Genomic DNA, 22599 nt, shown 5'->3' on the forward strand with positions numbered 1-22599 from the left:
CCACGCCAGGTGGCTCCGCAGTGCACCCGGCCCAGATACTACCGAGGCCTTCGTCCGGCCCTCACGGCTGGCGGCTCCCAGGAGGTTCGAGCTCTTAAGGGCGCGGGGCAGGCAGCCAGCTAGGCAGTATACAGTGGGACGAGGTGGCCGAGTGGTCAAGGCGATGGACTGCTAATCCATTGTGCTCTGCATGCGTGGGTTCGAATCCCACCCTCGTCGGGGTTTTGTTGCTGCCCGGGGTCCTCCATCCACAGATAAACAATTTGGGAGAGGCCGGGAGCGAGACCAGCCCCCCCGGGTAACAGAGAGCAGCCACCCTCCCCACTCCCTTCCCCCTTGAGAGCATCCCGTACCATGAGCTTTTACAGAGGAATGAGGTACCTTTCAAGCCACGAAAAATTTTATTAGGTACAAAACACAATTTACAGCAAATAGTATAAGCCACGCTCCCAAAGCTCTGTTGGATTTTGACGGCTGAATTTCACATAAACTGAGAACATCAAAAGCAGAGCACAGGCTTCCCTTCACATAGAACCAGTTAAACAACAAAACTCAGCCCAACAAAAGCACATGGAGCAGGAAGAGTCTTAAAGCACACCCTTTCCAATTTAAATTTATTTCAACTTAGCATTAAGCTACTATTGCTATTTTGGGTTTAAGAGAAATACTACAAATTAAATGCTGTTTTAAAGAACTGTAAAATCACTTTTTTGGAAGGCAATTGACAGTTTCAGACTACTGAGGATTTCAACCTGGGTTGGGCACGCAAGATAATCAGTTTAGTGCAGTTATTTATATTCAATCTGGCAGAAGGCTCTGTTTGAGAAAAATTGGCTGGTTTTATAAGAAAAAGATGAACTATATAGGAGTACTGCAGACATGAAGTACATCTTCAAATTATTTACTGGGAATTAAACCAAAACCAAGGGCCTTCAACTTCAAAAAGTTTTTAAGTGCTTGAGAATGCTGGCTATTTGCTCTTCCAAAAACAAAGGAAAATTGTTTCTCCATAGCTATTATTCTGATGACTGAAGGAAGCATCCTGTTTTCCAGCATGACATGGAATTTGTGGAATAATCACCTCACCTATTTTTAATGCTGAAAACATTGAATAAAATAGAACTTGGGTCCAGGACAACAAAAATCCTTCTGGATCTGCACTGAGCAATGAGTACAAAAATCATGCTGCTCCAACTTGAGAATAAGCGTTTTGACATTCCTAGAAACAGAACAGGAATTTCAAACCACAGTGCTGCTGCAAGGCAGTTCCTGCATGAAGGAAGCACAGACTGACATAACATTTCAGAGACTGTGGCTGTGGACAGAAATTGCTCCAATATTCCTAGTGGCCTGTGCTACCCTACAGCTGAACCCAATGAAGGTGTGTTTACCCACAATGAGAGCTGGGAGAAAGAAAAACCACCACTGTCATTTAAGGCCTTCCAAGAAAAAGCATTTGACTTGTCTCTGTGCCTGTGGAGCAGAAAAGGAGGGAGTCCCAGACCATCCATGGCACGCTCGCCCTGTGCCCTGCTGTCATATGAGAAGGGCCCAGGCCCCATAGCTGCTCCATGTTCTCATCCCAGGAGAACACCTGCTTGTTCTGGAACATGCCTAGGAGTGCATCTGTTCAATCACCTGGACCTGGACTTCTTTTCTGAGTCTCCATGTCTCAGCTTTGCTCAAATGTCCACCATGTCCACCAGAGCAGAGAGATGGAGCTCAGAGGCAGCTTCAGCCTCCTTGGTGGCTCTGAGGAGCTGCTGCAGGTGTTTGAGTCTGTCCGACAGCGCAGAGCTTTGCTCCAGCTCTGGAATCTTGTGCTCCTCCTGACTCCCAGCCTGGGCAGAAGGAAAAGAGATGAGACTGAGACTTTCTCCCAAGGTAATTCCCACTACAGGTTTTGCAGCTACTGCACTCCTCAGAGCTTTAGTTTACCTCAGAACCGCTTTCTCTTACCTCTTGAGCAGCTGACATGGGACTCTTCACCAAGGGGCAGGTGGCAGCTGGGGTGGAGAGCAGAGACTGAGGGAGGTAGAGAGGAAGACCCAGGAGATCCCCAAGGGGCTCCATATCCTCAGCTAGATACTGGTGCAGCTGCTCTTCAAACCTGGATGGGAAGGGCAAGAGCACCAGTCAGATGGCAGCCTGGCTTTGTCCCTGTAACCAGTGCGTTATACTAAGAGGTTTTCTGGATTCAGAAGTATCTGATCTCCACAGCCATATTCAAAACAGTCTGTTGTGCCCCACTGCAGCTATCAAAATCCATCACAGAGGACTGTGGTACAGAGAGGAGCCACACAGACTGAAGAGACTCAACTTATGGGAAGGCAGAAGAGACAAAATGCTCCTGGACCAACCTCAAAAGCTTTAGTTCTTCATCTTTGTGATCTTCATTGCTACAAACTGACATTCCAGAGATGACTTTATAGACATTCGTGACACTGGGGACACACAGACCACTGTACTGCTTCAGTTCTGGTGGCATGACTGACCACAGAGTTTCCAACCATTCCTGACAACTCCAAGAATTTCTACCATCCTGGACTGTTCCCCTGATGCAAGAAGGAAATAGTAGAGAACTGCCCTGATGTGCTTGATGAAATCAGATGGAACTCAAGACAGTCTGGGCTCTTTTCTAGCACAGTTTAACTTGCTATTCCATAAAAGTGACAAATTGTTTACAACTCTGGGCTGAAGCTGCAAGGAAAAGATGCTGCTCTGGGAACTTACCTCTTGTTTTCTACTTTTTCCAGTTGCAACTGTGCCAACAGATGCTGCTGGGCCAAAGATGTGTCTCTGAATTCATCTGTACTGGGAATGCTCACTTCCTGACCTGGCAGCATGCTCATGCCAGAGCCATACTGACCTGGCACCACGGAGATACTGCAGGGTTTCTTAAAAGACTTGGGAGATTTTATCTTTGATCTGAAGAGGGGAGGAAAAAAACAGTAAACAAAGCCACATGAATTGGTGTGAGTGTGTTGATTTTTCCCTTCAGTTTGAAGCTTGGAAATAGCAGGGAGTGAGAAGTGATCATTTGGAGAAATAATGCCCTTGTGCCAGGGTCCACCACAGCACCACCTGTGCATGGGATTAGAGAGGAACTAATCTGACAGGAGCATAGGATTCACCCCAAACATCACCCACTACACAACAGAGCTGCAGCTAAGCTTCCAAGAGGGAAGAGAGTGACTTCCATCTGAACATGGCTAGGGAAGTGAGCTATACTTGACATCTCAAACATTTTAATGCCACACAGCTCTAAGACATCCTTCCCCCTCAACCTCAATCATTTTCTCAGATTAACATTGTTTTCCCACTGTGCTTTGCACAACTAGAAGTTAATTTCTACACTTTCAGCACTCCCCAAGCAATCAATTTCTCTGAGAGCTGAGTAACCCTGTACAAATAAAATCACTTTCTACTCTGTTTCAGTACAGCCTTGTACATCATTTTAGGGAGATGTACATAAGCAGGTTCTGGGAGGATGCCAAAAGCTACTTTTCAGCACTGTGCAGGCCACCTCACCTCTCGTGGCCTTGCCGGATCTCCTCCTGTGTCCGCAGCCTGGCTTGATCCCATGAGAAAGGCACGCTGTAGTTCTTTAAATGCCCCTTGAAGAAGTACACGCGAATCTGACCATCTTTGCTTATAGCTTCTGTGAATAAACCCAAACCCAATGTTTATAATTTGCACAGGTTTTCTCCTTCAGAAGAAAAGTTCACTATTAAAAAGGCAATCTGGGGCAAGAGCAATTGTTCACTTTCAAATAGATTTCAAACAGAGTCTGGGACAATCTTCATTAATCAATAGAAGTGATAATTAACTGTGGCAGCCTGCCCTCCCTGCTGACACAGCTTCTAAAGGGTAACTCTTGGCCTTTGCTTGATTCAAACCCTCTCCCATTGGGAGGGCAGGGCTGAAAAACTCTAACCAGAGTCACGTTTTTTAGTCACAGGATCAAGTCAAGCCATAACCAATACTAAAAACACGCTCCAAAGGGAAGATACATGCAGAACCCAGCAAGACCACAGCTGCCTCCCTGCTACACATCACTTGCTGCCATATGCAAAGGCACCACTGGCAGTGCATTAAATACCATCACAAAAGAAGCATCATCCATGCCACAGGAGGATACAATACCTGGAGCAACAGGCAGTTTGGGTGGTTTCCAGTCTCTCAGTTTATGATCAATACAGACTGCCAAGATACAATCCCAAGGGATCTCATCAACAGAAGGTCCATCTTCATCAGAGTTCCCAGTTGTTCTGGTTTTCCAGTTTTGGTAAGTTTTGCTCAACAGATTCTCCACCTGAGACTGGATCAGTGGTTGAGTGTGGGAAGAATTTGCAATCTGAGAGACATACTGAAAAATCATGTGGCAAACAGGACGCCAAGGAGCTGTGGAACAAAAAAAAAATCTTAAGTAAATTGCAAGAATTTGTGACAGAACCAACACTGCACAGGCTTATCTTGGAGAACAACGTGCTGCCAAGAAGATATTAGAATGTGAAGTACCTACCGCCTAAAGGAGGCAGATCTAGGTATGGGATCTGGAAGGACAGGACAGCCTTCTTCAACCAAGCCAGGTGATCTGGCATGTTCCACTGCAGGTGGGGCAACATCTTGTTACCCCCTGCTTCTGAAAACTCTGTGACAGGCCAAGACAAGTCATAAAAGTGCTCTGAGGATGCCACATCTGACAGGAACTGCAGCACACTGTTGTAAAGCTCTATGATGACCCCAGGCTCCTGGGATGGCAGCCCAGCTGAACGCCTCTCCTTCCAGTCATGGTAGAAACGCTTGCCAAATTCTCCATCAATCCCATCCTCAATGTACTCCTGAAGGGTCTGGCTGCAGAGCTCAAGGGAGGCAGGACAGTGGGACACCAGCCAACCCACAGCTGCAGAGACCTACGACACACAAAAGAGGGAGGGTTGGAAACTGCTCTGTAGTGATCAGGACACAAAGGATTCAACCCTAAGTTTGAATAATATTCTCCAAGAGGATATGCAGCAAACGGCAAATAAATCAGGCATCATCAAACTTATATTTACAACAATAATTCTCCAGCTAGGTGACCACAAACTGAATTTCCACACAGCAAGCTCAGGAACAGACGAAGAAGAGGCTGTTTGCATGAGGTACAGGTATGCAGTGGAATTCCCTGCTGCAGGATGCTGGGGTTGTTGAAAACTTATCCAGGAAAAATTGGACAGTTCACAGAAATTAGCCCAGGGTGACTGTATCATGTCGGATCATGGCAGTCCTTGAAGTGCAGACCTAAGTTGTGAGGGTTTGTGGGGGAGCATCACTCTGGGCTTGTCAGGGAGAGATCTGTATGATCGAATTCCTGTACAGAACATGAGACGTAGAGGCATCTCAGTCATATCCACCAAGATGGTATAACTCTGGATGATCTCACAGCAGCAGAACAGCTACAAAGGGTCTTCAGCATTTTAGGACTAAGAGCTTAAGGATAAAATGGTTTACCCACCACCAGCACTCCTCTGTTGGGCAGCAACACAGGCAGGGCAGACAAGAGTGGGTTTAGAAATCCATTAATTTTGGTCTCAGTGCAGTTTTCAGGGTTTTTTTGTTTGTTTGTGTTTTTTTTTTTTTTTGTTGGTTTGGGGTTTTTTTTTTTTTTTTTTTTTTTTTTTTTTTTTTTTTTTTGTTTGTTTGTTTTTTTTTGTTTTTGGTTTTGGTTTTGGTTTTTTTTCCTGTAGCAAATGCCACTGATCTCTGGTCAGTGAAAATAGAACAGTCACAAATAAGGGAAAAAAATTCCTGCATCTTGCTGTCCTTACCCTTCTGGTGCCTTCTAAGTCATTGACAGAGCCTGGGAGCTCTACAACGGTGTAGTCTGAAATAAGATGGGCTGAAATCAAGTCCTGGAGCATCAAACCTTAAAAAATAAGAAAACTCATCATGTACACAGAGTAAGAACACATGTCCTTGGGCCACATGCTCTGCATTACATTCACTGCATTGCTGCTCCCCTCCATTTCTGCCCACGGACTCTCAGGATCAAATACTGTGTATGAAAGAAAACTGGAGGCCAAAATTGGTGAGCTCTTAAGACCTCAAGATTTTTAGGAAAGCTCTGGGATGCACTGTACTTCACAGCCTCTTGCTTTAACTGTAACTGAGAGGCTGGACTAGTCACAACACTTCTACTTCAGGCAGCCCTAAACATTCATTGTTTCAAGACACAAAAACAATTACATACCATCTTCTACTTCTTTCTCCACAGCCTCCTCTTTCTGACTGGGGACTAGAACCACCAAGGGAACTATAGGGTGAAAAGGTTTGGCCTGAAGCAGCTGTTTCAGCTGCAGTAAAGCTGAAAGCCAGTAAACATCATCTTCTGCAACATCTTCACTGCTAACTCGGGGGGGCAGGAGAAGAACGAGGCCACTGGTCCCAAGCAAGTCCTTTTGTGTCTCAGCCAAATCAAGCTCTGAGTTAGAGAGCGCACCATGTGCCACCTAGACAGGCAACAAAGATGACAACAATAATGTAGCTAAACAAAGCTATTTCCACAGCAAAATCTGCAGTTTATTGTCCTTGCCATTCAGCTTTGACATCCTTTTTCAGGAACTCTACACAACCTAAGACAACAAGCTGTTGTCAGGCCAACATGGATGTGTCTGATAGGTGAGCTGAGCACAGAAGTGCCCTTCAGCACCTGTTTTGGGACCAGGAATTGATGATTCATGTTCTGCTACTCCAGATATTTCTCAGCTGATTGAAAACAAAGAAAAAACTCCATCTTTTTTCAGACCTTTTCAATAACCCTCTATCCCTCTGTCATAGGTTGGAAATGCAAAACGTGGCTATGTGGGGGTATTTATTCTATTGCCATCTGTTAGACATGGGGTGTTATCTTCTGTTAATTGGGCCACGCAGTTTTATCTCCTCCACAACCAATCCTCCCTCCAGGAGATATCTCCTGATAATGGGCCATTGAGTATCACTGCATGGCTGATAAAATTGAATCATTCCATTGTGAGATGCTCTACCCAGAGGGAGGAGCCAAGCATTCCTTCCTGGATATAATCTGAAATTTGGAACACCACCATCAGGCTTTTCCCACTGGATTCCCAGAGGAACAGTTTTCTTCTCCACTGGATTCCCAGAGGAAGACCAAGCCCATCTACACCACCACTGAATCTTCAGAGGAAAACAACACCCTTCTTAGAGGACCACAGCTTCAACAGAACCACATCTGTCACTCCAGGAAAACTACAGCCACCATTTAATCAGACTGCTATCAATGCCCCACAGTTGACCAACAAGGTGTCAGGTCATATTCTGACTGTCAGTGTTGTTTTTGTATTACTGCATTTTATTTTTATATTTTCTTTTATTTTATTTTTATTTTTTCCTAATAAAGACTTGTTATTCCTACTCCCATATCTTTGCCTGAGAGGCCCTTAATTTCAAAAATTATAATTCAGAGGGAGAGGGTTTGCATTTTCCGTTTCAAGGGAGGCTCCTGCCTTCCTTAGCAGACACCTGTCTTTTCAAACCAAGACACTCTCCCAGTATCATCTCCCTCCATCTGACAGTACACAATACCCACTGGAAAAGAGCCCACCTTGCTCTTATGGCCTCTTAGATATCATTAAGATGTTCTCACCTACCTTTATACACACACTGACTTTAATGCTTCGGGTCCCCTGCATGCCAGGAGAACTAAATAACGTCAGTGTTTGAATTTTGCCTTTTGTATGTGAAGCATTTTTCTCATCGCTTCTGTGTCCCATAAACTTGGCTTTCAGCCAATCCATCAGTATCCTAGCAAACAAAAAACAGAGCTTTTTGGGGTTTTGTTGTTGAAACTGGCATTTTAGGGTTTTAGTATCAGCACCTCTGAGATACCACAATCTATCGTGATCCTATATATTCAGGTTATTATAAATAGACCTAATAAATAGCCATAAATTTTAATGAAATTATCATCTATCAAGGTTTTGTTTTCAGTATGAACAAAAATAATTAAACCATGCTAAAAAATACAGATCACTGTAATAAATTACAGCTATATTGTTTAGAGTGCTTTGGAGGAAAAGAAAAAGATGGAAATCTGACATGGTACAGGCAAAATTACATTTACAATTTACATTTACAATTACTAATCTTCTTCTAGCTAAATAAAGCAAGTCTGCCCTGTTTGAGAAAGGGACCCAACAACCAATTCTTCAACATACCTATTGGGATCATCCTTGGAATATTCATCATCACTGGGCAAAACCAAGAGTGCCTTCCAAAAAACCTGTTCTTGTTGAACTGGAATACGTTCCATGATTAATGAGACAAGATCCAGGGGAGTCCAAGCTAAATCACTTAAAGAGAGACAAAAGAACTGGTGAAAAGATCCCAGGGCTCTTGCCCAGCTGAGGAATGTCTGTCTTGCACTGAACAAGTTACAATATTGTAGTGTATTGACCAGTTAATTCTTTGGATCTGTTGCTCATCCTTCAAGAGCCGCAGCTGCTAAACCTGACACATGAGCCTTACTCTGGGGATTTCAGGAGTATATGTGTACTGCTTTACTTCCACACTGATCCAACACATACTCAGGCCACTGGAGAGCATGAGGAGCCATGGGAAGCCAGGCCTTCTGCTGCAGTTCAAACATCTCAATCAATATTTTCCAACCACAAGCCAGGTCACTGATACCTCATTTACTCTTCTCCCCCCATAGCCCATCCCAGGCTCCATCACATCCAGGTACAAAGTCACACCCCATAATACCCATCAGATCCTTAAAATTACACCCAGGAGGATCATCTGACCCAACACCTTCATTAATTTAGTGGAAGGTGTCCCTGCCCATTGCAGGGGAATGGAATGGACAAAATGATCTTTAAGGTCCTTTCCAACTCAAACCATCCTATGATTCTAATGACCTTCCTGTTCCCCTTATTCCAAAATACTCCCAGAAGCAAGGCTGCAAGCAGACATTTGGGCATGGTTAGCCATACCTTCTGGCCACTTCTGGTATCTCTGGCACATCTGCTGCAGCTTGCTTCCAAAGAAAACAAGAACCAAACCCCAGCCTACCTTACCAACTGCTGGTAGAAGTGCTGAACTTTAATTTCATGCACTGTCTTGTTTCTCAGCAAGTTCAATCTGGAAACAAAATATTCTTGGATGTATATTTTATGTGTATGTGTATTAGTATGTGTATAAAACACGTACTTTAAACAAATCTAAGAACACTCAGGCCTGGGAAATATTACAGAGGCCTCAGAATGTTGCTGTTAACAGAAGAATTTATTTGGATTTTCAGTCTTGGTCGTTGTTGCCATTGAGGCAGGACAGGAACAGAAGGACTCCAGTTAGAAGGCAAGAAGAAAACTCCACTTTATCTCAAATACATTGCTCTTTTATAGAGAGCATCCTGCAGACTAATTTCACTGGTCTTAAAGTAAAAACATCTCACACCATTGGTGTGCTCTGAATGACACTCGGTGGCAGAACGTATCTATAAACAATGCAAACAACAAGAGAGATAAAGAATTATTTACATTCCTTTCCAACTCTCTCCCAGGCCCAGCCTAGTAGAAATGTCTCTTTTTCTCTCTGACTGAACTGAGAATACCCATAGGTCATGACATTTATGGAGATAGTATTTTGGAAGCTATTTAAGAATAAACAGTTCTGCAAACCAACTAACATTCCCAATGAAAGAATTTTTGGTAACTTATCTTCCAAAAATCAACCAGATTTCCTACTGATGCCACTGGAAGTACCCCTTACCTCGTGCAAGAGATTCCTAGCTTTCCTCCATTCCCCAGGTTTACAAATCTCTTGCATAAGTTCTCCATGGCTATAGGCCACTCTGCACTGGGGGACAGTGCTTTCAGTTGATGTTTGGAATCCAAGCCACAGGGAGCAGCTGGAAATGCCCTCATCTGACGTTTCAACTTTGTCCGAGCTGCCACTGCTTCCCTCCACCTTTGGAAAACAAGAGATAAATAGGTCCCATTCGTGAACTCTTCTGCAGACCTCTGTCACAAGATATTTGTATAATGAACAGCACAACAAACACAACACACCGAGCATATGGGCAGGAAAACCAGTGATCAGACGAAACAATACAAGGATAAACTACTACAAGTTTCTAGACAGAATGAAGCTGGAATCTCCTACCAAGCTCATTACCTGACTACAACAAGATGTGAACCCCTCCCCACATACAGTAATTTAGCAGAGGCTGGTACTAAGACTGTAAGGTCTACCCTTATCATGGAGATAAGACAGAAAAAACTGTCTCAAAAAGGACATAACCAGACAGCAGTTCCATCTCTGTTAACTGCTCCATGTCAATGCTCCCAAGTGAAGCAGCTATGTCCCAGGGTGGTAACTCACCGTTTTAAGTATTTGCAGAAACACTGGAGCTCCTGAAGGGTTTCCTTGGCAATCTGGAAAATCTCATCCTCCAGAAAGAGCACCATGAAGTGGCCACACACTTCTTCTGAACACCGGGCAATCCGGGCTTGCTGGTCTCTTTCTAAGGCACATCTAGTTCCAAATAAAACAAACCAAGACTGCTAAGGTGAAGACCTCCAGCAGATGCCAATTCAGTGGGCTGAGATGCAAACAGGGAAGTCCATGACATTTAGGAAACCCTTGGGAAAGCAAGGGTTGCAGCATGCAGCACATTGTACATACCTTAACTCATTGACTGAAGCTTCTTTAACACTCTCCTTTATTACTTCTTCCATTAATTCCATACCCAGCAACTGGCTCAATTGCTTTATTAACTCTTCTCTTTCCTGCTTTTGCCTGGAAGGACAAAGAAAAAATTTACATTGGCAAAAATGGTGCTTAGTTACACAAGCACTACATGCACTGCCAAACAGCTAATTTGCCTAAAATTATTTCCCACTATCTGGTTTCTAAATAAACAGCTTTGCATGGAACCAGGTTTCCCTCAAAAACACCTTAAGCAACCTGATCTAGTGAGTGGCATCCCTACCCATGGCTGGGGCTTGGAACTAGATCATCTTTATGGTCCTTTCCAAACCAAATCATTCTGGGATTCTATTTATTCTTACCTCAGTAAGCTACAAACAAGTCGCTCACTCAGAAGAAAAAGCTCCTGCATATAGCATGTCCCTCTCCGGAAGCTCTGGATAAATAAAAGTTCCTAAATTTCCCACCCACCATTTTCACCATGGCTCCGAAGCGACCAAAATGCTAACCAGCAGATCACCTGAGAATGCAGAGGGGAACCCTGCCTGTACAATCCCAGGGGAGTTCAAGGTGAGGCTATTCTGCCACTGTGGCAGAAAGACACGGGCCTTGAGCAGAGGCACAAGGACTCAGGCTGGCATCAGATGTCCTTACGTTGTCTGGGGTCTACCCAGCCCACTCTGTCCCACAGCCAAAGCAGTGCCTCACCTCTCCTCCTCCACTCTGCGCTGTTCCTCCTGAACACGCTGCCTTTCCACACTGAGCATGTTTCCAGCCACTTCTCTGAGGATCTCCCCCATCACCACAGTCACAAGTTCCTCAACGGTGGCCTCTGAGGCACTGTGCAGAAACAGCAAATCTCTTCTCAAAGCCAGAATTGTTTCATTCAAAGCCCCAGGTCTATACTTTTCTCAACCACACCTTGCTCTCTGTGGTGGGCTGACTCCAGCCATTAGCCAAGCACACATAAATTGATACTGGCTCACTCCCCTCCCCACATTGGGACAGGGAAGAAAGTAGGAAGAAAAAAGGAAAACTCATGGATGGAAATAAATACACACTGTAATACAGAAAGGCAAAACCCCTACTCCCCCATCAAGCAACGTAAATGCAGCCAGTCACCACTTCCCATGGGAAGAGCAATACCCAGACAGTACCCAATCAATGTCCACCCTGAAAACCACAAATCTCCAATTTCTTCCTCTAAGCCAGTTTCATTGCTGACCATGACATCACAGGGAATGGACTTTAGTCAGCCTGGGTCAGCTATCCCCATTCAAACAGTGCTGGAACAACATCTATTTGGGTCACATCCCACATCTATAACTCTACCAACTGCCCTGGAGAGGAAATTTAACAGAAGCAGAGAAGCAGACAGATCTGGACTTGCTCCTCTTGTCCCCCTTTGGGCACCTTCCCTTCCATGACAGAGGTTTCTAACCAGACAAAGTTTCCAGAGGTTTGGGTCAGCCTTCCCTTAAGGCTACAGCTGGGATGTGACAGACATCTGAAGAAAGGTCTGCCTTCTCTTCCACTGCATCAGTAACATGGTCTCCATCACAGACCTGACAGTGCTTAGTTTTACCACCTTCACACATGGTGCTGCTATGGCAAGGGGCAAATGTGGTGACAGACTCCAAGAGAACCTGCAAGAAATGCTCTTTACCAGATAGCAGCAGCCACGTAAGCTGCTCCTGCTCTGCCCACTTCTCTGCATTCTCCTTTGAGGACATCATGCACAAGCCCATCCACCACTTCGGCAATGTCCTGCAACACAGCAGAGGAAACAGCTGAAACAAAGTGTGGTCCTTCTCAGGAGTAAACTGGGAGTAAGGCTCTCCAGCCTTCCTTAACTTACCGTAATTCACAGCAGCATCTGTATTTCTGCTTATAAACTGAGCCAACTTAAGCAAACACAACAGCCTGCAAAATTCAGACTATTTAGACTATCTAAAAGGTTAGTAACAGCCCAGGAACAAAAGCAGATTTTTGTACTAAATGTGGGCAAATCAATTCAGGAAACCATAACTGAGGAGAGACTCCTATTTTCTTACTTTAGACTTCCATTCTAGCTGATTTAATTCCAAATTATCAGGTCCACCCTTCACTGAAATTTGCCATTATCTAGCTAGAATATGACAACTGTACTGTACAAAGCAAGGACACACTCTGAGACTGGTTCAGCATCAGCATACAAAAACTTGTGTGGGAGGGAGAAAAATAGCACAGGTAGATGGGATACACATTCAAGACCCAGCATTAATGGTCATGTACCCACAGCAAGAAACTTTTGTCATGTCTCATTTGACATACATGCATGTTCCAGAAAAATAAAATACCCAAAGAACTTGGTTACCTTTTGTTATATTTCACAGATCTTTCTCAAATATTTCCTGATGAGTTTAGATTTCCCTACCTCATCTGAGTAACCAGGCTGAGGCTTTGAAGGGGGAGGCTCAGGCTGTGCAGCAGACTGGGAGATGGGCTGTGCAGAGAGCAGGACTGGCACCAGCTGACGAGGCAACAGCGAGGGCAGAAGATGAGATGAGGACTGCACTCTCACTGCTGTGGCCTCTAAATCCACACCTCTGCTTTCCACTCTTCCTTCTTGGGAGGGAAAAGGAGAAAAAATAAGGAAACCAGATCAGTCACAAACAGAAGAAAATTTTATCTTCAAAAAATGTCTGATAAAACTCAGCAGGTCATAAAATAAATCCATAAGAACAGTTTGTTGCCTTAAAGTTATAAATATATCATAGAAATTCATTTACATTTATGAATGTTTTATACAAAACATTTAAACATTTAATTGCACATTAACCCCATTACCAAGCACATGTATTTCCAACAAAGCAACTATTTTAAGTCGGGCACACCTGGCACCTACACACACTATCTGTACTTCCAGCAAGGACAGAAAAGCACACATTCAGCTAACCTGAAAACTGACAAGTTTATACACACAGAGGCAACAAACAGCTGCAAATAAAAAACATGCAAACTGCAAAGGGAAGTTGGTTTTCTGAAGTAGTCAAATACTTCTTATTTCCACTTATGTTGGCAAAATTTGGCTCAATAGAGAATTTCCTGAATTGGAAGATATGTTTTATTAATCAGGTTGTTCTTGGCTTTTACAGATACATAAACACACCTCAGTAACCTGGTCTAGTTGAAGGTGCCTCTGCCATGTCGGGTGGTGGAACTTGATGAGCTTCAAGGTCCCTTCCAACTCAAAACCATTCTGTAATTCTCTTGCGATTTAAGTTCTAATCCTTTCATTACATCTAAATTGCCATGCAGTTTCAGTCTCTGAGCCACAAACAGCTTCTGCTTTGTACAATAAACCTGCTCACAGAGCTGCCTCGACAGTGTATTCTGAGCAGTACCTAAAATGTAGGTTTGCTCTCACCTGTTGCTTCCACACTGGGTTTTTGACTACTGCTGGCCTGATCCATGGAAGTGCTTCCACCAATGTACTTGTTCTGCCCGTTGAAGCTGGACACAGGCACATGGTGAGGCACTGGGGGCAAGGGCCCCCCATTCACAACCTCGCCAACAGAGACAGTGAGCTTCTGGCTGACAAACAGGGATTTCCGTGGTTTGGGTAATCCGTCTGGCTCCAGGAAAGCCGAGCGATTCAGCTCCACGTAACCACTGGGGAAAAACAAAAGTAACAACCAGGCATATGTCCACAAAGCTCCAGTAACCTACAGGCTTTCAATTCTGAAACTCATTGGTTTGAAACACAATGTTGACAGGAATAGATGACTAACTGGCACCCTCAAAGACTTTTTTTACTTCCCCAGTCTCTCAAAATTCCAAGTTTGGATGAACACACCTTACAATGCATGGATTTTCATGGCAGACACTTATCTGTGAACTGCTGTCCTCCAGCATCCTCTAACAGTTGGTTTGCACTGTTCAGCTTCATCCCACCCTACAGGCATCACTATAATGCCAGTTTCCCATGAAGCAGAACTGTGTCCTTATTTCCTATGGAGACTCATCCCCTGTTCTTGGCCCATTCTTTCTTTCTCTGATTCCAACCTTCAGGAGCAACTCCCCCACATTACGCCTTTGTTTGACATCAGGCTATCCCCCCCAGGCATCACTTTCCTCACACTTACCCGTCTGATACACTCAGGCCATAGTAACTTATAAAATCAGTTGCTTCCTCGCAGTCTTTGAAGAGCAGCATGCGGACGAGGTGGTCCAAGGGGAACGCTGTACTTCTCTGGGTGCTCACAGTGTAGGCAATGTTGAGGGATTTGAGACCATCCTTACGAATCTGGGGGAAAAGAAAAAGCCACTACTAGGAAAGAACGCAAAATAAACTATAAAGCATACAATAAATGTGAGAATCATGTTTAAATACACCAATACTTTGTCATCAAGTATCTACATAAACAATTAGAGTTGCAACTTTCTTTTTGAATTCTACGCACTTGCTTTCTAGTTTCTGTTCCTCTTTCATGATATTTGTTTTGAGCATATCCCTTTGTGATTCTTCTGTAGAAAAAACACCTTGCAAGGACTTCTGAAAGTGCAGACTCACATTTCTTTGCAGGACACTCAGGCCTGCTTCTCTGCTACCCAATTGTGTTTCAGGGAAATATTTATTTGTACACAATTACAAGAAAAAAAAGAGCATTTCAGTATTTGCCTTTCATATCACAGCAGAAAGGTCCTGATAATTTTTTAACACTTCTAAAGAAGTAATAACAGTATTATTTTTATGGCTCAATATCTACTAAGTTTTCTGCTGATTTCCCCCCAAATCCCATACTGTCTTACTCATTAAATAAGTTTTAAAATATCCTTCTGTTTTTTCCTCACCTGGTTGAAATAACAGTGTAAGAGGCAGGCATTCAAATAGGAAGCTGCTTGCACAAGCTTGAAAAACCTCACAAAATTGTTGCTGTTTAGTGCAGCAAAAGCTTGAACTGCAAATCTAACTTCAGGTGAGTTTCTAACCTCCGGATGAAATTGTTGAACTTCTCTGTGGAGACAAAAGACAGGGACAAAACTTTTGTTTCAATATTGAACAATCACAATTCAAGAGCAACTTGTAACAGCACAGAATTAAAATCAGGAGCCTTACAATTTGTCTGGATTTAATTCTAAACTCAATTCTTCCCAGAGGTAAAGAGAGAAAACAAATGATGTCTTATTCTCACCTGAGAATATCGCCCTTGTTGAGATTCAGCAAGACATTATAACCTCGGAACTCAGCTTCACTCTTGCAGTAAATCCCCTTGTTAGCTAAGTCCTGATACATCTCCTTCAAGCTCTGCAGGCATTTAGTCATGTTCTCATTGTTGATTTTAGCATCAAAGGAGGACATGGGCTCTTCACACAAGTGGTGAGCACAGTGGATATGAAAGCGAGTGCACTTCTCAATCAGAGATACCATCAGCGGGTTGCAGAGGTGTTGCTGGGTTATATCCTAACAGAATGAAAAAGAATGCATTACGTGTATTTTTAAACTAGTTGAAGAGAGCAGTCACTTGGCACTACCTCTGGAAAACACATTTCACTGTGCTTTAAGTCACTCTGCAATTCAAAACGTTTTAACAACTATTGCTTTTTCCTTCCTTTTTTTACAGCATGATGGGATCTTTTGCTTTTTATTACCAAACACCTACATCCATAGTGCTTACCTTTCTTATTCCACGAGTTCTGTTCCAGACAAAGTCATACCATTCTCGGTAGTTTCCTTCTCCTTGATCCATAATATTTGTCACTAAATAGTCCATGGTCATGCTCAGCACCTCAGAGGGTCTCAGTTCATGGGGCAAAGGTTCCTCCTGATCTGCTGAAGACCTGCTATATTCCTTGATTGCTGCTGCATGATCCACCTGCAAGAGGTGAGGAAATGAATAAAAACCTAAGTACGTACAACTTCCCAGCAGTAAAGAGGATTTCATCCCACCCATGCCTTTAACTCAGTAAGGAGTTGACTTAGTCTCAAACTCATAACCTTTAAGACAATATATAGCTGTAGATAATTACATATAATATGTAATTACAGCTTTAGAATTATAGTTCTAAATAACTGAATAAAAGACATGACAGAGTGAAAAAGCAAATCTTGCTTTCCAGTGGGGAATTCAAAGGTAATAATTACACAGCCTACAGAATTTTTGCACCAGAATTACCCCTGTAATCAGCTAAACAATACTGACAGCTCCAATGAGCATCAGACATACTGATATCCTGGCAATCTCATACCTTATCAGTTCCTAGAAGCAATTCAAAGATGCTGAGCTGGCTTCTTGTCTCCCTCATGTAACGCTCCTTTTCAGGACACATATCTGGGCAAGTACCAACAACAGTTTTTGCTTTGCCAAGATCAGTCCTTTTTATTCGAGCTAAAAAAAAAACCAAAAAAAACATAAATAATGGAACAAACACTAAGCATCTCTTGGGTTTTGGATTTTTTTTTTTTTTTTCTCTTCACAATAAGCTATTACCCTGATGTGCCAAAACAGCCCTGAGCATGCAAGGCTGTACTCAAATTTCAAATTTTGGTATAGTCAGAAATGGACAAGGGTGGGGTTCTCCCCACTCTGAGGCCTGTCCAAGTATTGCACATATTGCAAGTTTTGCTGAAAAGACTGAAGCTTTTAAAAGACACCCAATGTTTTCTGTCCTAAGGAACAGCAATTTCAAAATTCTGCACTGAGTGGACAAGAAGTCTGTCAATATTAAAAATAAGATTTTAAATTAGAAATTGGATCAATTTTGAAACTGCAAGAAGGAAGTGAAACTGCATGGAAGGTGTTACAACCACCACTGTGAAAAAGAAAGACATTTCTTGAAATAATTCTCAGCTGTATAATAGTTTGAATTTGGAGAAATACTAGCGGCACTAGCACAAGTTGCTCAGAGAAGCTGTAGTAGCCCCACCCCTGGAAGTGGATGGGGCTTGGAGCAACCCGGGATAGTGGAAGGTGTCCCTTACCTATGCCAAGGGGGTGGGACTGGATGAGCTTTAGGGCCCCTCCCAACTCAAATAATTCTGTTATCCATGGCTCTACGAAATGCAGTTAAGGCTTTGAGTAACTTTCTTTAAAGAGTCTATAAAGATGCAGATCTGTCTATGTGCCCTCCTTCACAGAAAATGGACATTCCGCCCTTCCCTTTACACAGGGAAAGGGAAAAATTGCACGTGCAATAAGTAGAACAGACTTGTGTGTTTTACAAGAAAAAAATACAGAAAATAATACACTGGGAGAGTATTTTATAAACTGCTCTACATTAAACTCTCTTTTAAGCCATTTCCGTAATATCACAACAGCTTTGCCACAAAACCCAAACACTTCTTTCCAGCAGAGAAGCAGATGACACACTCACTAACTTATGTTAATTACCTTGTCGCATGATTTTGTCCCTCTGGTCCAAAAGCCTGTATCTTTCTTCAGATGTCTCAGCCACCAATCCCACCAGGTTACTGAGTGATGACAGTGAAGGCCCCAAGCCCTCCGAGCTCTGCCCTTCAGAACTGGAATCAAAGAGCTCTGCTTCAAACTGCAGCGTTTTTCGAAGGCCAGGCTTCTTTGCTGGAGAACTAAAGCAGAAGACTTTTCTATTAATAACAATACCTTAGTGCATGCCCCAATTTTAATCAGTTCACTGTTCTTTAGGATGCCAGCATCTCTTTAGAAGAGTATTTTGTTCACAGGGAAACATGAACAATGTATGGATGTGCTGCGCTAATGCCAGTCCCGGAAGTTAATCTGGTTAAATCCTCAGCACTGCCCTGACAATGCTGCCAAGAGTTCTGGCATTGTGGAGAAAGTCCTAACAGAAAAGGAAAAGTGAAAGTGTCATAGAAGAGACAAAAATGGATGGTTCTTGTAGTATTCTGCAACACTATGGCACAGTAGTTTGTATTTTAAGTTAGGAACTGGCTTGCTGGAGACAAACCCAACGCGCTTTCTACAGCAGTAGAGATTATTTAAAGATTTTACAGGGCCAAGTACAAAGATGCTTTTTAAATCAAGGAATACTGATTCCTTCACAACATATTACTAATTTTATAGTTATATGATTACACATATTAAATTACTTTTGTCAGACTAGACAAACCATTGAGGTATGACAACGACAAGTCTTGCCACTTCTGTGACTGCCATGAACCAGGGAGACTGACCACTTGAAGTGAGACAATGATCCAAACTACTCCAAAAATGAGACCCTCATTACACAGAGCTCTAATTGCCTCCAAAGGAAACTGCTTGCTTGCTCATTGAATCATAACCACAAACAGTGTCATTACTGCTCAGTCCTAGTTGGGCTGAGCACTGTTTGTTCGCTTCCCTCATGCCTCATACTACAGGTGCTTTTATGAACAAAATCTTTTACTTTCACCAAAATAGAAGACCCTAATAAACCATTAGGAATATCCTTCTGACAAAGTGTGAGAGCTGAGTGCTTCTAATTCAGACAAATCAGAAAAGAAGGAAAGCAGCCTCCCTGAAGAGAACGTGACTATATTTGGCACACAGTGATCACCATTATTCTCCAAGCTCCCCACTTCCTGCCAGGCAGATTCCCAGAGGAGGGGACATACCTTCTCCCAGGCATGATGCTGCTAGCAGAAGATCTTATTAAAGGTTTTCTAAGAGGGGAATGCTGATAGCTTTGCTCTTCATTGCTTTGCCTTCCTTCATCTTCACCTGCTTTCTTCTCCTTGGATGAAAATTCTCTTTTTGCTGGACCTGAAATTACACGTAAATATGAAACCAGGTACCTGCCAAGTAGTTTAAGCAAGAGTTCTTTCTTGACCCCACGGAGGTGGTGATGAAAACTAAGACTCCCAGTTTTGTACATGCATGCAAAACTTCCACATCAACTTGCACTAGGAGCTGTACCAAGTTTCCACCAATTGCTAACAAGGTCATTGTTCTGTAAAGAATAAGTATTTTTCAAGACAATATCACTTAGCAATAGCTGTAATTAGCAGTAAATGAAGTCTGATCCTCAACTGAATCACAGTTCTCTCAGGTTTGCGATATAATCCACAAGTCATAACTCCCTATGGGATACGAAATCCATTTCACCTGTGTAAATCACAATTCCAAGTGCTCCTACTGAAAGTATTTATTTCACATATCCAAGGTTAGACTCAGGTTGGCATGAATTAACACTTGCAGGAAGGGAGAATTTCTTCTTCCAAAGACAATTCTTCCACCAGCTGGATTTCTTGAACCCTCCCAGAACAGTTATTTTGGAATGCTGCCACAAACATAACACCATGATAAAATGACACTGGCAAAGAGGCAGCCCTAGAGCTGCTGCTTCAAAATGTTAACTCTCAGGGAGACAACTCAGCAGCTACTTGTTTTCTGGAAAGCAAGGCTGTGGTTGGTCAAAGCTGAAGTGAACCATCCATGTGCTGGCAGCTGAAGTGCACCCACAGGTTAGGATCTCACAGGCACACACACTGCACTCATGAAGCTAAAGAAAAGGAAGTACTTGACATTATAAGTATTTTCCTGGAGACTGAATAATCTCCTCTTGCCCTAATACCAAGCAGGGTCTGGAATCCAGGTTTCCCACTTCTAAACTCTGTAGATTGTTCTCTTTTTTTTTTTTTTTTTTTTTTTTTTTTTTTTTTTTTTTTTTTGTCAAATGGCATCTAACTATTGATGCACAGAACAGCAACCTCAGCAGACATTGCAGAGATTCTCAGGACACTTTCCTTAGGTTGGTTCTCAGAACCTTCTCCTGAAAGCTGGAAGTCCACATCCCAGTCCATGACCTGAGGCAGGCAGCAAGGCATATCACCATATGGCTATTGTATGACTGCATTAAGGATTCAACCATGTTATCTCCTACTAAGAGATAATTTAGGTATCATCCTCAGCACATCAGGGAAAAAAAGAGCATCTGGCGAGCTATTTATACATCATTCAGTAACCCGGAAACACAGACTTACTTGTTTTCTTCTTTTGCCAAAATGTTACTATGTCTTTGTGCAACTCTTTCGCTTTTTTTCTGGCAAGAACTGCAGAAGCCTGAAGGGAAACAAAGCAGAGCATGGAAACCTATTGGCATCACAACACCCAGACACGCAGCGCAGTTTTTGCCACAGAAACATTTACCGATTCCCAAAAAATTCTGGTTGCTGTATTGTAACCTCACTTAAGACCTACGTGCAATCAGTTGAATTGTTCTCCACAAAAAAACTGTCACTTTTCTACAAACAAGAGTGTAGTTTTCATTAATGCTGGACCCACCCCAAGCCCTCAGATTTAAGTCTTTCTTCATAGAATCAGAGACCGGTTTGGGTTGGAAGGGACCTGCAAGACCATTCAGCTGTACCCCCCTGCCTTGAGCAGGGACAACGTCCACTAGACCAGGCTGCTCCAAGCCCCATCCAACCTGATCTTGGACATTTCCAGGGATGGGGCAGCCACAGCTTCTCTAAGCAACCCGTGCCAGGGCCTCATCACTTTCAAATAATTTCTTCCTAACATCTAACTCCTCTGTTAGTTTGCACTGTTTCCCCTTGTCCTCTTCCAGTCTGTCCCTGTAAAAAGTTGCTTTTCCTCTTTATTGTAAGCCCCTTTTAGACAATGGAACGGGCTCTAAGGCATCCCTGAAGACTTCTCCAGGCTGAAAACTTCCAAGAGTTATGCTACTTCTGATACTCACATGATCAAAAAAGTGGAGAACAGCCATTTTTTTATTACGCCTGGTCATGATCCGGCGAACTTTTGCGAACTGGCCAAAGTGTTTTTCCAGCACAGTCCGGTCGTTGAGGTAGTCAGGGATGTTCTTGCACTGGACAGCCGTCAGCTCAGCGGCTGGCAGGACCCCCAGCCCCTCCGTGCTCTCGCTGCCGCGGCTTCGGCAAGCAGGGGCGGTAGGGGCCGCATCTGTGACGAGAAGGAACACGACAGCAGTCAGCAAGCAGGGAGACACCCGGGCGGCAGGGCTACCCTCCACCAGACTCCCACCCACCTTCTCGGGCGGGGTCCCGGCCCTCGGCCGGCGGCGGCTCCTCGGTAAGTCCTCGCTCGGTCTCGGGGCCGTCCCCGCGCTCCCGCTGCTCGCGGGCCTGGCTGCGCAGCAGATCCTCCAGCGTGCGGCCGAACAGGATCCCGCCGCGGGGCCGGCTCACCACCACCGCCCTCTTCTCCGGCGGCGCCGCCGCCCTCCCGCCCGCCGCCGCCGCCGCCCGCCGCGGCGAGCGCTCCCGCTCCTCCTTCCGCTTCAGCCCCTTGGACGGCGGCTCCCCCGGATCCTGTGGCAGCGCCCTCAGACCTCTCTCATCCGGCCGCCCCAAAGCGGCGGCGGGACGTGAGAACGAGATAGGCTCCCGCGCCACCGCCGCCTCGGGGCCCGTCTCAGAGGCGAAGGCGAAGGGCGACGAGAAAGCAAAGGCGGCGGGGGCAGCCGGGCCCTTCTCCACCTCGCCGCCTGACATCGGCTTGAAGGCGGCGGCGCTCTCGGGTGCCTTGAAGTGGAACTCAGGAGCGGCGAAGGCACCGCCGCCGCCACCCGACGCCTCGCTGGAGGTCGGGAAGCCGCCCAGGCTGGTGGGCGGCCTGAAGCTGAATCCCGCATTCCCCGCCGGGGCCGGAGCCTGGCCCAGTGCATAGGGCGGCGCGAAGGTGGCGGCGGACGTAAAGGGGAGGCCGGCAGGGCCGCTGCCCTGGCCGAACACGGCAGGCTGCCCGAAGCGCAGAGGCGCCGGGAAGGAGGGCGGGCTACGGAACGGGCCGCGCGCCGACATCGCTGCGGAGGCGGCCTCGGACCGCCGAACGAAGCGGGACCCGCATGCGCGGTGGGGAGAATCTCTAGCCATGAGGCGGAGGACGGAGTGCAGTGCAAAAGGGGCGGGGCTACGGCAGCAGCAGAACTGTAGGGGCGGGG

General features: G+C 44.6%; 1 protein-coding gene and 1 non-coding gene across 5 annotated transcripts; one reads left to right on the forward strand and one right to left on the reverse strand.

The window, feature by feature from the left end:
* Positions 1–137: 137 nt before the first annotated feature.
* On the forward strand, positions 138–219 carry TRNAS-GCU (transfer RNA serine (anticodon GCU)). The gene has a single exon. It is a non-coding gene; the product is annotated as a tRNA-Ser (tRNA).
* Positions 220–382: 163 nt separating this feature from the next.
* Positions 383–22546, reverse strand: MCM3AP (minichromosome maintenance complex component 3 associated protein). 4 transcript variants are annotated; one of them, XM_053981957.1, is made up of 29 exons: positions 21685–22543; positions 21376–21599; positions 20657–20735; positions 19289–19436; positions 18087–18283; positions 16945–17084; positions 16374–16571; positions 15891–16159; positions 15550–15712; positions 14841–15001; positions 14123–14367; positions 13130–13317; positions 12380–12480; positions 11422–11553; positions 10690–10803; positions 10387–10539; positions 9775–9972; positions 9076–9144; positions 8220–8354; positions 7653–7806; positions 6236–6494; positions 5814–5911; positions 4526–4916; positions 4147–4404; positions 3532–3661; positions 2734–2928; positions 2361–2555; positions 1960–2110; positions 383–1841 (listed from the first exon to the last, which is right to left on the reverse strand). In XM_053981957.1, the coding sequence occupies exons 1-29, from the start codon at positions 22529–22531 to the stop codon at positions 1683–1685; spliced, it is 5751 nt and encodes a 1916-aa protein (XP_053837932.1). In that variant the 5' UTR covers positions 22532–22543; the 3' UTR covers positions 383–1682. The 4 variants fall into 4 exon arrangements, with proteins under 4 accessions (XP_053837932.1, XP_053837931.1, XP_053837934.1 ...); XM_053981956.1 differs by having other exon boundaries at positions 13130–13320; positions 21685–22542; XM_053981959.1 differs by lacking the exon at positions 2361–2555 and having other exon boundaries at positions 13130–13320; positions 21685–22546.
* Between the last annotated feature and the right edge of the window lie 53 nt (positions 22547–22599).

Source organism: Vidua macroura, chromosome 7 (assembly GCF_024509145.1).
Source record: "Vidua macroura isolate BioBank_ID:100142 chromosome 7, ASM2450914v1, whole genome shotgun sequence".
NCBI lineage: Eukaryota > Metazoa > Chordata > Aves > Passeriformes > Viduidae > Vidua > Vidua macroura.